This window comes from Solanum tuberosum, unplaced genomic scaffold, assembly GCF_000226075.1.
Source record: "Solanum tuberosum cultivar DM 1-3 516 R44 unplaced genomic scaffold, SolTub_3.0 scf00265, whole genome shotgun sequence".
Classification (NCBI taxonomy): Eukaryota; Viridiplantae; Streptophyta; class Magnoliopsida; order Solanales; family Solanaceae; genus Solanum; species Solanum tuberosum.
The window spans coordinates 426,625-441,256 of NW_006239189.1; the positions used below are offsets into that span (position 1 = coordinate 426,625).

Below are 14,632 nucleotides of genomic sequence, written 5' to 3' on the forward strand. Positions count from 1 at the left end.
AAATGCTGATGAACTACAGCTGATGTAAAGGTCCTGTCTCCAAATGTACTGTTCTTATAATCGTTCCAGCAACTATTTAATGTCTTTTCTGTTTGCATAATTTCACCTAGACACTATACTGGAGGTAGGAAGTTAACTTTGTAATGCTTCATAATTGTAACTAATTAGAGTATCAAAACATCTATTGAGTAGCCTGTCTCTAAAAACTTTCACTGAGTCATGACACTGAAGCTGCTTACTTTGACGTTTATAGACAACAATTGAACTTAGGCATTCATTTTTGTTTGGATTTACACTGGAAATCACGCCATGGTTCTTAATTAATTGAAGTATCTTACTGAGTCACAGAAAAACAACACAAATGAAACCAATAAATAGCTATACAACAATGATGATCATGGGATCAGACAAGAAATAAGATAAAGGAGGGGGGATTTTCTTTTCTCTATTGACTCTTCATCATGCTTAGAAATGCTTACCTAGGTCCTGAAAGAATTGAAGGAAACAAGTTAGTCGTGGTGTCTGCCACTCTTTTGATTGCTGCAATTGTTTGTGAATTTGGAATACTATAGTCTAACTGAGATTCAATGTCCATTGTCCCCTCGATTACTTTAACCACCATTGACATGGAAGGCCTCAGAGTAAAATCATTCTGTAAGCACCAGACAGCAAGCTTCATCATACGGATGACTTCTGATGTATTGCATTGTGGATCATCGCTGTAGTTTCCCATCATATCGATAAGCTGATTGTTTTCGGCTTTCTCCATAAATAAACTAAGCAAATGTGGATGTTCCAGTGAGTGTGAATAGTCCACGTTCTTGCGTCCACAGAGGATCTCCATTGCAACAATTCCAAAGCTGTAGACATCTGCTTTTTCTGTAATGAATGCACTACACCATTCAGGAGCCAAGTATCCAGGGGTTCCCCTAATTCTGGTCACTATGTGGCTCTGATCTTTATCCACCAACTTGGCCAAGCCAAAATCAGATACTTTTGCACAAAGATTCTCGTCCAGCAGAATGTTCTGCGGCTTAACATCTAAGTGGACTATTCTTTGCATACATTCTTCATGAAGATAAGCCAATCCTTTTGCTATATCATGGATGATTTTTCTTCTTATTTTCCAATCAAGGGTAAATTGAGTAGAGGATGTGCCAAAAATCCATTTATCCAATGATCCATTACTCACGAAATCATAAACTAATATTGTGTGCTCTTTCTCAGCACAAACTCCAATTAGTCTAACAAGATTAACATGATGGATGCTTCCTATGGTCTGGACCTCTGCCAAGAATTCCCTCTTTCCTTGGCCAAAACCATCAAGAACCTTCACTGCTACTTTCTGACCATCTCGAATAACTCCTTCATAAACTGAGCCAAAACCTCCCTGACCAAGCTTTTTCTGGAAATTCCAAGTTGCCATCTTCAGCTGTTCATAAGAAAATCTTACAAGACCAGATATCTCCCCTGAGTAATCATCATTATTTTCTTGTAATGTGTGTTTTCTGTTGAAAGCAATCAAGATGCCAACAGTTAATGCTATCAGAAGAACTGTTCCACCAGTTAATCCAGCTATAATGCCAGTTCTTCTTGTAGCTGTAGACTTACCTTTTTCTGCATCATTTGGTAATTTGATGAATGCAGATGATTCATAGACACTTCTTCCCTTTCCATCAATTATAAGTGACAGAACAGGAGAGGGTAAATAGCAGTCACCACTTGAAAAGTTAGTGAAATACCGGAATAGAACTACTTTACAAGAACAGTTCTTCAAGCACAACTCTTGGCAACTTTCCTCATCTGTTCCTCTCAGAGCTGCTGCATCAGTGTCGACATAGTTAAAGTAATAGACATCCGAAGCACGGTCCATTCTGTGGGAGCGTTGTCCATCACATTCCACCGGACTAACTTCCACACATCCGTTGTTTTGTCGATCATTACTTTTTATTAATGGACCTGGACAAGAACAAATTCCATTTGAGCAAAGCTCCAAACTGCCACAAGCTGTGGGGTAATCGCAAAGCCCAATGAAATCTGCCAAAAGATCGTTTGTCTGATCACTACCCTCGGTGTAGGCTCGAAGATGTCCATCATAATCATATCTCAAATATTTCATCCTTGAAGGTCTTGAGAAGACAGCATTTGGCTCATTCGGCTCGGTTGAAGATATGTACAAGGCAAGAGTACCATTAACTGCTTTGACATAACTTTCATCAAAGCTATCCCTTTCTCCACTGACCAAAAACTTAAAATACATCTGCGGCTTGTCTGATATGTAAAATGCAAACAAGCCTTGATTGGTTACAGAGATATAGTAGTTACCTTCACTCCAATTGGACGAAGAAACTCTAGCCGCAAGTCTTTGACCAGACCTTAATTTCTGGCCTGGAAGCAATGCATCTGTTGGATGATCAAAAGACTGCCAGACAGTCTGATTATACATGTCATGAAGCACAAGGTTCCCAGTATCCATCATCTTAATGCCCGAAACAAACTTATTCGCGGTGCCTGTAGACCATACAAGAGTTCCATCCACATCTTTTAACACTAAATCTCCATCTTGCAACAATTGCAGCGTTCCATTTTCATGAATTGGATGGTTTCTGTTTGCAAACCAGACCAGCTCAAGGTCAGTCCAGCGCTGAGCTCCTAGAAAGTCCTGACGAAGACGTATAATTCCAATGGAAAACACAAAGGAATCATCCTCTCCATTTGAAGCAAAACCACAAGCATATCCCATGTCCTTTCCTATCTCTTTGAGCATCAGAATTCGCATGAAAGGTCCAGATGATTGATTGAATGAGTAAAAAGGCCATGTCAAGGGCTTTGTAACATTGATAGACGATACATTATTGTTTATCCACGTTGTGGGTATTTTCACTGTGTGATAATCAGGAAATTGAGCCAAAGTAAGGTTCTCAAGGAGCACAATGATCAAAAGCTTCAACAAATGTTTGACAGAGGGTAAAGCCATGATTCTGTTTAGACAAAAAAACTAAAATGTTCATTGACCAAAAAACATATTTCAAGGGAAAAGAATTCTTATACATACGAATAGTTCATCTGTGAAATCTCTAATTTATATCAATGACTTGACGATCATCGAAATGTATCTATTCCCATCTGCTTAACTACTTGTCTGGATAGGGTAAAGATGATTTGAAGCTGATGTTGTATTTTCGTCTCTTTTTTCTATGCTTGGAGAACTTTGGATATCGTATTTACCTACTTTTCAAATAAAAAATATTGCATTTGCCTAACATGTTCTATGTGGACAATTCCATTTTGCATGGAAAGAGAAGTACATTTGAAATTTGAATCAAGTTGAATGTTATCCCTTTGTCCTAGTTGTTCATGTTTAACATAGAACTTTTCTTCTCCTTACTAAGATTGACGACGACTGGTACTTTGCCTAACTCTGGTAAAGAACTCCAACAAAATCATGAGTACAGGAAGAAACATCTCTTTTATCATAGTTGTAACTCCATTAGTTTCTTACCTTACTAAAAAAATTGAACAACAAGACGCTACTCAAGTTTTGGGAGTCATCAGAGATAATGCAGTAAGCTTGGCGTCGAGTCAGTGTTTAGGATTTAAGTAACCATCACTAGGTATCTATTATGTCATCTCTATAGTATGAATGTATGATCATGAATCCCTGATATCTTGAAGAATTCTTTGTGCTTAAAAGAGTAAAGATCACTTTTTTGTTTTTACTTTCTTCAATTCATAGACCTCACTATCTTCTCATGAATGACTTACACTAACGAAAAACCTCTACTTCAGAACATTAAAAAGTGAAAGACATTTGTTTGTAAGCTGATATTTCCTTAAACCATGTAGCTGTAATCTTTGACTATAGCTATTATTAAGTGTCAATTTTCAAAAGAAAAGACAAACTGTGATATAAGGAAGTGTTATTAGAGCCAAACTTTATCACATATGGAAAAGTATTGCCTGAAAATTTGAACTTGGAATAACTGTTAAGAAGTTGAATATTCCTTCTACAACTTTTCTCTTTTTTCTCCCATTTCATTTATGGTGTCATTGTTTTTTAACATGGAACTACTTTTCTTGATAATAGAGAAAGAAATATTTGAGTGTCAATTCGAAATTCAGTGGAATTTCAACGTAAATACCAAACTTTTGCAAGCAATAGAATTCAAACTCGTGACGTGCGTCTAACCCACACATCATGTATTGCGCTCTTATTACTGGACCAAAGTCCCAAAGCCTTTTTCAAAAAGAAACTTTAGCAAAGCAATTCTTTCAAAAACAATTTTAGAAAAAAAAAAAAAAAGAAGTTTCTTTTCTTTTCAAAAGAGTGTTTCTAGAGCCATGGTTTATTAGAAAAAAGAGGAAAAGCACAAACTCTAATTTATTTATTTTTCCTCTCAAAAACCCCACAAAGAAAAAAGGTGCATAACATGTAATGAAAATTAAAAACACACCACTAGAAGTCTAAAACATCATTTATATCCCATCAACTAAGAAATATTTTTGTTGTTTCTTTTTAAAAGGAGAGGCTTCTTTTTATGTCCAATTACAAGCATAATGATAGGTCAACGTATCAAAATGAATTAAAGATATTATTTGCAATGGGATAATGAAATCATCATGTCACCAAAGTTTGTTGCCTTGTGATAAAAAAATAAAATGAAAGAAATAGGTATTGGAAAACAACTCAAAAGAAGAATGAAGAATCAATTATTTCTCTAAGGAACATTTTGGTGCGCCAAGCCATCATTTCTACGATAGAAATTTTGCTTTGTTTTCCATCCATTTATAGGTGACGGACGCATTTGGTTTTCCGTACCACTTATCTCTGTCTCTCTTTTCTTTTTTTTCTTCGATTACAATGATATGTAAACCAACTTGCTTATATAGTGGTATTACTATTTCACGAGGTACCTGTTATCATTTATTAGTGTTGGCATCAAATGATTTTGCACCCGTGGCAAATCTAGAGCATATACTATGGATTTTTAGGAATCTAAGGGGTTATTTGGTAGTTGAGTAGGAGAAATATTATACATGTATTAGATCTTGAATAAGTAATACCATGTCTGGTAGTTAGTTAGGCTTATGTATAAAATTAATATGGTGTTTGGTGTTTGCAATATAAAAACTTGTATAACTAATAATACATGTATAAGTTACCTTCCCCAAATGATTCAACATTCTTCAAACGAGTCTCCAACAATGGAGAAATCATCCATAAAAACTTCCTTGGACTCCTCAATTTCGGTGAAGGTGTGAGGAGTTTTCTAGGCCATGCTCTACTGGCGATTTATAAAAGATTTCTACAAGGTAGTTGTTCCTTTGTGCCGATTGCTTGAAAAAAAAAGTGTTTTTGAGTTTGATGTCATTGTTATGAAAGCATTTGTAAGGTTGAAAGACAAAGGAAATCTATGTATACTTTTGCAAGTTTAATACATAAATAGCTAAATTTTGCATATCTATCCCTGCATAAAATAATACACAAATTTTCTCATAATTCATTCATGTATTAATAAGACCTACATAAATCTGGCCAACTATCAAACAAAACCCTAATATTTTTTGTCCAAATCATATATCTGACTGCGCATCCACTCATTATCATATATTAACTTGAAGACATTGTAATAACTCATATACTTCAAATTCTGAATTGAGATAGTTTCGTTAATCTCATTGACTGATAGATAAGTCACCCTTGGGTGCCTCTCTCTTTGGGGTGTTTTCCTTGTTCACTCTTATTAATCTTTTCCAAGTGGATTTATTCAAAGTCAACATTGATATCCTATTAGAGAGTTGAACCGAACTTGAACACCACTAATAAATGTTTGCATAAGCAAAGTCATACATTATCTTCTTACACACCAAACCATTGAACAAAGAAAAAACAAATTTGACTAAAAAAGGGAGGTGTCCATCTACTACTTCTTACATTAGGAATTGGTAAAATTTCTCTATATTTGAAAGTTACAATGTAACTAACTCAATATCTTACTCAGTTACAAAGGTTTGTTTCAGTTATCAAGTTGGTATATCATGTTCAGCAGACCATTTAACTTTAACAGATTTTGATACCTTGCAAACAAAGTTGAGAAAGGGTAAAAAAAAGAAAGATAGAATCCTAAAGCACATGATCAAAATTTTAACCAACCTATTATTCACTAACATCTCAGAGCGAAGAGACTTGAAACACTGTATTCTGCAAGATTGCTAAGAACACATGAATTTTATGGTATTCCTATGATTTCTCTCTTTCTTTGTCGCGTTTATATTTCAATGAAAGAATTTTTGAATATTACAGGCAAAACTAAGAACAAAAGATGAATGGTGATAAGCACCCCCTCCTATAATACTGGAACTGAAATGGACATGGACACTGAGACATCACCAGGAAAAGTTGAATCCCTAGCTGCAGCTGAGTTCCCAGAAAATGCATATCCTACACCAAACCCGCTATAATGAACTGATGCATGCTCACACCGTTGGAATACTCTAGCAAGCGATGCTGCTTTCCTCCTTGCGCGCTTTGTTCCTGTAAAGAGCAATGTCTGAAGTAAACTTGCTAATGACGGCGCCTTCAAGACCCTCTCAGTAGCAGCTGCTCCACCACCACGGCATAATTCAAGCAATGCAGCAACTGCATTCTCTTTCCCTCTTGGTGTCCCACATCGCATCATTGAAATGAGCCCTGCTACTGCCGTTTCCTCATTGCCAACAGCTGTAGCACCAACTTGCTGCCTAACAATCAGCGCCAATGCACCAGCAGCTTCTTCGGCAACACCTTCACTTCCCAAAGCTCCAACTAGAGCAGTAACAGCTCCAGACTCTATCATCCTCGCACAATTATCTGTGTGGGTAGACAAATTAAATAGAGCAGTTACTGCATCCTTCTTCCCTCGAGGAGAACCTTCTCGCAACAGACCTGCTAAGGCCTCGACTGCCCCATCTTCTTTTGCTATTTGCCTCTTATAGTCATGAACAGCTGACAGACTGAACAATGTTGCTGCAGCATTTTCCCGTGCCTCTGTGGTGTGCCCAAATCTCAACACTCCAACTATCAATGCCAGGCACCCTACTTCATCAATAATTCGACCTTTATTCTTATCAAAAATCGATAAGTTAAGCATTGCAGTGACGGAATTTTCTTGTGCCACAGCATCTGGAGATGAAAGCAAATTCTTCAAATGTGGGATTGCACCAGCCTCAGCTATGTATGCACGATTCTCCTTACCAGTTTTAGCTAAAAGTCTTATCTCCCGAGCAGCAATAGTTTTTGCAATCTGCGTCCCATTCTCTAGCTGCTTAATGAGAAGAGCTGCTGTGGCTTTATTAGCTTCTAATGCAGCCCTGCTAGGTGAAGCAGATGGAAAACATTCAACACATGGATCCCCACTCTCCAGAGGGTCATAGGGAATTTTGCGAGCAGCACACCAATGCATAATCAAATTCCTAAGAGCCCTGTTTGGCACAAGCCGGGTATGATCAAGCAACTGCCCAGTCTTTGGGCAAGTACAGTGACCCTCCTCCATCCACCTCGATATGGGAGCTCGATCATATGTCTGCCCTGTTGCCACAATAACTGGATCCCTCATCAAATCCAACGATATTGGACAACAGAAGTCCTTTGGTACAGAAATGAATGTCTCTGCAATCTCTTGACTAATCAGCCCTCTCTTCGGCTTCTTATGCTTACCCAATCTCAATCCCATATCATCCTCTTCAAAGCCAAATAGCAAAAACCTGCAGTATCGCATCAACGCCACAAACCCGTTGAGAACTGAGGATGTGGGCTCAATATCTCCTTCATGGTTCACAATCTGCTCCTCCAAAAACTCAATCTCAACCCTGCAACTCCTAGGATTACAAATCCCCAATTTTTCCACAAAAAAAGAGTACAACTGAGCATAGTCAGGAACACCTCCATTCTCAAACTCATTCAAGAAAGAGAACAGTTTCAACCTCAGCATCTCATCATGTTTATCAACAAACAGCTGAGATTTTCTTGCTTGTTTCTTCAACAACTCAACCTGTTCCCTAACATCTTCAGGTAAACTTTTTAAATCCTTTAAGGGGAAAACATCCAAAAGGGTCGAGATTTCTTGGTTCAAATCATGGAAATGACCTGAAATCGAATGGTTTTGTAGCAACAGCCACAACTTACTGGAATGAGAGCAATAATCAAGCAAGATTTTCGACCGGTAAAGCAATAAATACAATTCCTTGAAGCACAAAAAAGCTGTAAACGGCAAATCTGAAGAACCCCTACTTCTGTTCTTGTTATTCTCAAGAAGACATTCCAAGAGAACAGAAAACACTTGAATTTTCCTTAACAAAGACTTACAATTCTTCCGCTGATAAAACGGCAGCTTTTTACCTGAATATGCAGAAATCAGCTCAGAAGATAACGCCGTTAGTGTTTGCAACAACCCAACATCTGTCAGATCCACCGGCGCCAAGAACGCTTCCAGTGTCGGCGACCTTTGTCTCCTCAACGATGAGAAAATTGCAGCAGATGCCATCAATTTCCAACACCCAATTTCACCAAAATCTTGAATAATCAACTCCAACCCTTTTCTTGTTTCCCACTGAAAAATGCTTTCTTGATCTTATTTGTGCAAATTTCAGTGAGATTTCTATATGGGTATACCAAAAAACTGTAAAAACAACACCAAGATTCTACCTTTCTGGAAAAAAACTATCAAGAAAGGTTTGAATTTAAGACCAAGAACGAAATGGGTATTTATTATTTGTACAAAAACTTGTATGGATTGACAATAGAACCAAAAAAGGGAAAATATAGGTATATTCTATAGTGAATCCGCGTTAAAGAAGAAGAAGAAGAAAGCAAAGAAAAAGCTGGAAGAGAAAGAAATGGGAAGGGGGGTTTTCACTGTGTAATTATAAAGATTTGTGTGTTGACAATTTCTTATTTTTTCCTTTTTTTCAATATTTTTTTCCTTTTTTTCCAATATTTGGTTTTTTTCCTTTGCTGGTTTTTGGTTTTTTATATATTTTTTAGAAATTTCATGAGCCGCCATGAAAATGCTGGAACCTTAGCTTTGACGGATTATATTATCCAGATTCTTAAATCCTGTCCATTCATTTTCTTCCTACCTATTTAGCTTAATTAATTAATTAATTAATTAATTTTAAAAAATTAAGAAATCTATAAATAATGAATTTAAAATTAACATAAGTGGTGATTGGAGAAAAAATTACTTGGTTCTGTTAAAGGGTGAAGCAATAAAAAAAAGTATGAAAAAAAAATAAGTGAGTGATTATGTAAGTAATATTGCAAAAAAAAAGTAGTGTTAGAATAAAGAAAATAAATTTTAAAATTAATCATGTGGTACTAGATTAAATATTTTTTAATGTGTTTATGTGGAGCTTTATATGATGATGTCAAGTAGTGAAGCATGGGTACTTTTAGTGGAAGCTTAATACATAATTAGCTTCGTAGATTTATCAAAATATTTCATTTGGCATTTAAATAAAGTTATATTTTAATTGAATATTTCAATTTTTAATGTAATATTATATGTATATGTTCTCATTTGTCTATTAAAAATTGATCTATAATCATGTAAGAATTTATATTCAATGATATTCATAATGAATATCTTGGACTTAAAAAAAAAGATTCGGTTAATGAGGTAAAAGTTTCTTACTTTCATTAGTATTTGTAATAGTTATGGCTTAGCCTTTTAAGGTTTTGACTTATTTTGACTTATCAATCAAAAATTGGTAAAATCTAACTTCTCTAATAATTAAAAAAAAAAGGTAAGAGTTCCTTTTATCCTAAAAGACTTGTATGTATTTGAGCTAAAAAAAAATAAAAAAATGTAGATTTTTAAAAAAAAAATCTTAAGAAAAGAAAATGTCTTATGATTAGTTATTTTCACTTGGCCTTTGCAAAATTAATTTCTGCTTGACAAGTAGTTCAGCATTTTGTTGATTGGTCCCAATATTTAATATTAGACCATAGTATATATTTTTTTCTTCCTTTTCTTTTCTTTTTATAATAAATGATGAGAAAAAGGGTAAAAGTGTGTACTCTCATCAGACAATTAATTGAAGAGTTGACCAAAGAAAAAGGAGATTAGACCTTTTTTGGGCCCATTAGAACTGTAACGCATGGAAATAAGTCACAAAAAAGATTATTCTATTCCTTAATTTGGCAGTCTTTTGGGATATACAATTCTGTAATTTGGAGCCTTTGACTAAACGAAAGGTTCCAAATATCCAAATTATCAGAGTGTACTAAGTTAGCGTTTGAACATTAATTTTTTAAATTTTAACTTTAAGATTTATGATTAAATAGGAATTAAATTAATAAAGATAAATCAACACTATTTCTTGTGTCACGTTTTGCTTAACAACAGTCAATTTAATTAATTTTTTAAATTAAATTAAATTATTTTAATATTTAAATACTCAAAAATTACATTTAGAAATATTATAAATTGTATATTCTTTTTCTTATTTTAATATTATTATTTTACAATATTGCTTAGAATCTACATAATTTAACTATTAAAAAGTAAAATATAATAAGTAAAAGTGAACGGAGTGAGCAGTAAAAAAAAATTTGGGGTGCATAGTGAAAGGAATCAACACTACTTCCCGTGTCACATTTTGCTTGATGACAGTCAATTTGATTGATTTTCGAAATTAAATTAATTTAATATTTGAATATTCAAAAACTACATAAAAATACTTTTGAATTATATCTTTTTTTTTCTCATTTTAATATTATTATTTTAAAATATTGATCAAAATCTATATAATTTAACTATTAAAAGTAAAATATGATAAGTAAAAGTGAACGGAGTGATCACTAAAAATAAAAATAAAAATTGGGGTGCATAGTGAAAGGAATCAATATTGGCATAGGGTTCTAAAGAGTGCTTGGATTTTTATTTGATGTGTGCTCTAAATGCAGCATTAAGAATTTCTCAACAACCAAAGCTTTTGGGTTACTTTGAGATGTGCATATCTTTATGGTTGTTTTGACTTTCTAATCTCTCTTTCCTCCATCATTATTCTTTTTCCTTTTTTTCTTTTCTTTTCCTTTTTATTTTGTAATTTAATTCTTTCATACTTTTCTAAAATAAAAAATTTAAGTCATTGCCTCATTGGGATTGTTCACCCTAGTTATCTAATATTAGCTTCTTTTAGAAAACTTGCTTTTAAAACTTCTTCCTTTTATCCTTTTAGGGAGGGATAAAGAAATCGTTCATATAGATTTTTTTAGCCAAACAATATATTAAAATTTTAATATTCAAAAATTATACAGAAATTATCATAAATTATATATATTTAAAAAATGATATCAATATGATGAAAAATACATCTTAAAATATTAGTCAAAATTTATATTATTTGACTCCTAAAAAGAAAAGAGTACAAGAGTAGCCAAATAAAATGTAACGGAGGGAGTATTTAGTAAAGTGCTTATAAATACTTTTTAGAAGTAGTCAAACACGCAAAAAAATATTTTTAAATTATTTTAATTTAAAAACACTTAAAATAAATGAAGCCAAGTACTTTATATTGACACAAATTTAATAATCAAACTTTGCCTTGAGATTTTCTCTTCTTAGTCTTCGTTTTCTGCTCCTCTTTCTCAATTGCATTTAATTCTGTCTGTGATTTGGAAAATAACAATTTAATTGTCTGTGATTTGGAAAATAACAAACTGTGGGGTCATTTTTTGGTATTTAATTTCAATTTCTTATGTAATATGAATTTATGTATGTACTCGTTTTCTTACTGAAAAATAAACTATTCTATTTGAAAAACTAAGAGAAAGGTCAATCTAACATTATTTTCAAAATTTTAGAGTAAAATGTCATGAAAAGAAATGGATGAATATTGAATAGTGTTAAAATTATCGGAGTGAGGCGTATCAAAAGATACTATCCTTAAAATTGTTTTTTCGATAAAAGTGTTTCCTTCCAAAACTCAGTAAGTCATTTTGGTATAAACTAGGAGTAAAAAGATTATTAAAATCCCAATCAATATAAAATGAAAAAAAAATTGTCTTTTGTAATAGGAGAAAAACTACAAATATATATAGGTGAACAAGTATAGTCATGAGAATGGAATTTTCATAGCCTCAAACAACGGTTTAAGAAGTTGATGTCAATAAAAGCCAAAAGAGTAAAATATAGGCAATGAAAATGGTTTGCAATCGTCATAGTAGAAGGTTTTTAAGCCAATTCAATTCAAGGATTGCACAAGTTGACTATTAAGGCTATTCAAAGACATATCAATTGTATATTACAATTCTACATAATTGCTAAAGGTTAGAAAATAATAATTCGTTTTAAGATATCAAAATTAATCCTTATACCAGCATGAGTTGTGATGCAGTAGTGAGATTGTTCCATCTTTAATCAGAGGTCTCAAGTCGTGCCCTGGGTATGAAGAAAATTATGTTGAGAGCGTCACTCCCGAATAGGCCGATCCGAATTTAATCCAATACGGACTCCAAACACTAGGTGAAAAATAAAAATAAAAATTATCATCCTTATACAAATTAAAGACTATGTTAATCTTCTCCATTCAAACTTCATGATCTTTTATCAAGTTTTATTTTATCATAATATAGACAGTATGATATTTTTTCACATCCAAAGGCATTTTTCTAGTGGATGACACTTTTTCATACTGAAAATGAAATACATTTTTTTTAAAAATCTTCAAGAAAAGTTAACTAAATACTTTAGAGTATGAATTTAATGTTATAATAGTTAGGTACTTACATTAAATAATTAGAACCCTACTTGTCACCACATGACTTTTTCCGTATCCTTTAGGAAAACTACAGCTCAAAAACTGCCACGTATACTCAATGTCGACCGCGTTTTCGTTTTTTCTTCTAATTTCTAACGCCTAACTTTTATCTATAAGTCAAACATCCAAAATATTCAAACACACTGTCCAAAAAACTTGTTCGGATAGTAAGCATCCTTCAATTTCAATCTAAAGAATATGCATTCGATTTATCAAAGGAGCATAACAATTGAAGCTTCTAGGAGGAGAGGTAAAAATAAATAAATTCAAACACCCTATTAAGTTTATGGTTCAAAAGTCACTAAATAATAGAATAATTTTAACCTTTCTCTAATTATATATCGGTTTTATATTTGAAATGAAAATCGAACTCATAATTAGGGGGACATATCCAAAAGGAGAGGTATGGGTTCATGCACACTTATGCCACACTCCTTAAATCATAATTCGTATATAACAATATTTTTTGCTCTCTCTCTATATAGGTGCATTTATATTCAGAGAGTCCTATGATATAATGCATATTGGTTCCACCTCTATAATTGAGGTTGAGGGTTCAATTATTCAGAGTCATGTGGTATAAAGCATGACTTATGAAGTAATGTGTTCAAACTTCAAATACCTTAAACTCAATTATCTAAGGATAATTAGCAACCTATTATAAAAACTTAATTAACATAACTGAGTACATGCAACATACATGATCACTAGAGTTTCAAACTATTTTAAGCATGCAATCTTTAATTATAAGAGTGTCAATTACTCGAAGGAATTAAAAAGTATACATGGAGAAAAGCTCGAGAGGACGATAACAAGATTTGTTTGGAGAACTCTGAAATTTTCTCATGTCATTCCTTTTTTTTGAGAGAACTCTTTTATAGGCTAAAAGTCAACTCGTCACCTTAATATGAAAAGACTACACGTTGGTGCTAAAAAAACCTACCTAGTAGCATGTGCCTAGATTTTGACTCGTTGGGCTCATTTGATTGTTGATCTGTGTCCGAGAGTCTTTATGAAAAGGCTACAACTATATAAAGTGATTTCATCTTCGAGGAAAAGTCCTTCAGGCTACGAGCTTGGTTGCGTCGGTCCAAGTCACACCGGGGTTACGACTACCAAGATCTTTCTGAGCCGAGTTAAGAATGATCATATCATGATACGTATCCACGAGCTAATGATAGGATCTATTCATCCTTTGTCAAACGAGAATTTTGCCCCATATATTTTTTAGATGTAACTTCAAGTTTTGGAAGAATTGAAAGATTCAAGTTGGAGTGTATTTTAAAATTAATGTAGACCCTTTAAGAAAAATTAGTATTTAATAGAACCCGTGGTGTTGATTTCGTATTTTCTAGTCTAGTTAGATATAGATAAGTTGACAGATTTAATTCAAAGTCGGACCGCTGACCTTGAGGAAATAGTATTGAATACAAAATAAATTAATAAGTTCAAAAGATAGACCCTTTGATTTTGCTATTATAATGAAATATTTAGTTGGTGCAGCAGATTGTATTCCATAAGGGAGGTTATCGATCGATTTCTCTGCAAATAATTTCTCGTCAAGCTAATCACACAAAGCTTGTCTAGTGCACTTTATATCTCTCATGTGATATATGAGCGGATTTACTCTGTGCGCCTTCGAAAAATAGCACAATGGATTTCCTTGAGGATTAAAAAAAATAAAAAAGTATTTCTTCCGAACAATTATCTCACAAAAAGATAACTGAAACGTAACACGTACTGATTACTGAATAAACTATTTCAAACGTAGCAAAGATGATAACTTATATTAATTAATATTCTCATTACATTAAGTATTAACTAGTAAGAG

The 14,632-nt window shown here is 33.5% G+C and overlaps 2 protein-coding genes across 2 annotated transcripts; both read right to left on the reverse strand.

Annotated features, from left to right (window-relative positions):
• Positions 1–303: 303 nt before the first annotated feature.
• Positions 304–2,771, reverse strand: LOC102581566 (G-type lectin S-receptor-like serine/threonine-protein kinase SD2-5). Its single transcript, XM_006358078.2, has one exon. It carries the CDS (start codon positions 2,765–2,767, stop codon positions 476–478), a length of 2,292 nt encoding a protein of 763 aa, XP_006358140.2. The 5' UTR covers positions 2,768–2,771; the 3' UTR covers positions 304–475.
• Positions 2,772–6,210: 3,439 nt separating this feature from the next.
• On the reverse strand, positions 6,211–8,679 carry LOC102577784 (ACRE 276-like protein). Its single transcript, NM_001288176.1, is given in 1 exon segment — positions 6,211–8,679. A coding segment is annotated over 1 exon segment (2,175 nt). The 5' UTR covers positions 8,523–8,679; the 3' UTR covers positions 6,211–6,347.
• Between the last annotated feature and the right edge of the window lie 5,953 nt (positions 8,680–14,632).

Coding starts and splice junctions, on each gene's coding strand:
- LOC102581566 (XM_006358078.2), bottom strand. CDS start 2,767: ATGCTCAAAGAGATAGGAAAGGACATGGGATATGCTTGTGGTTTTGCT.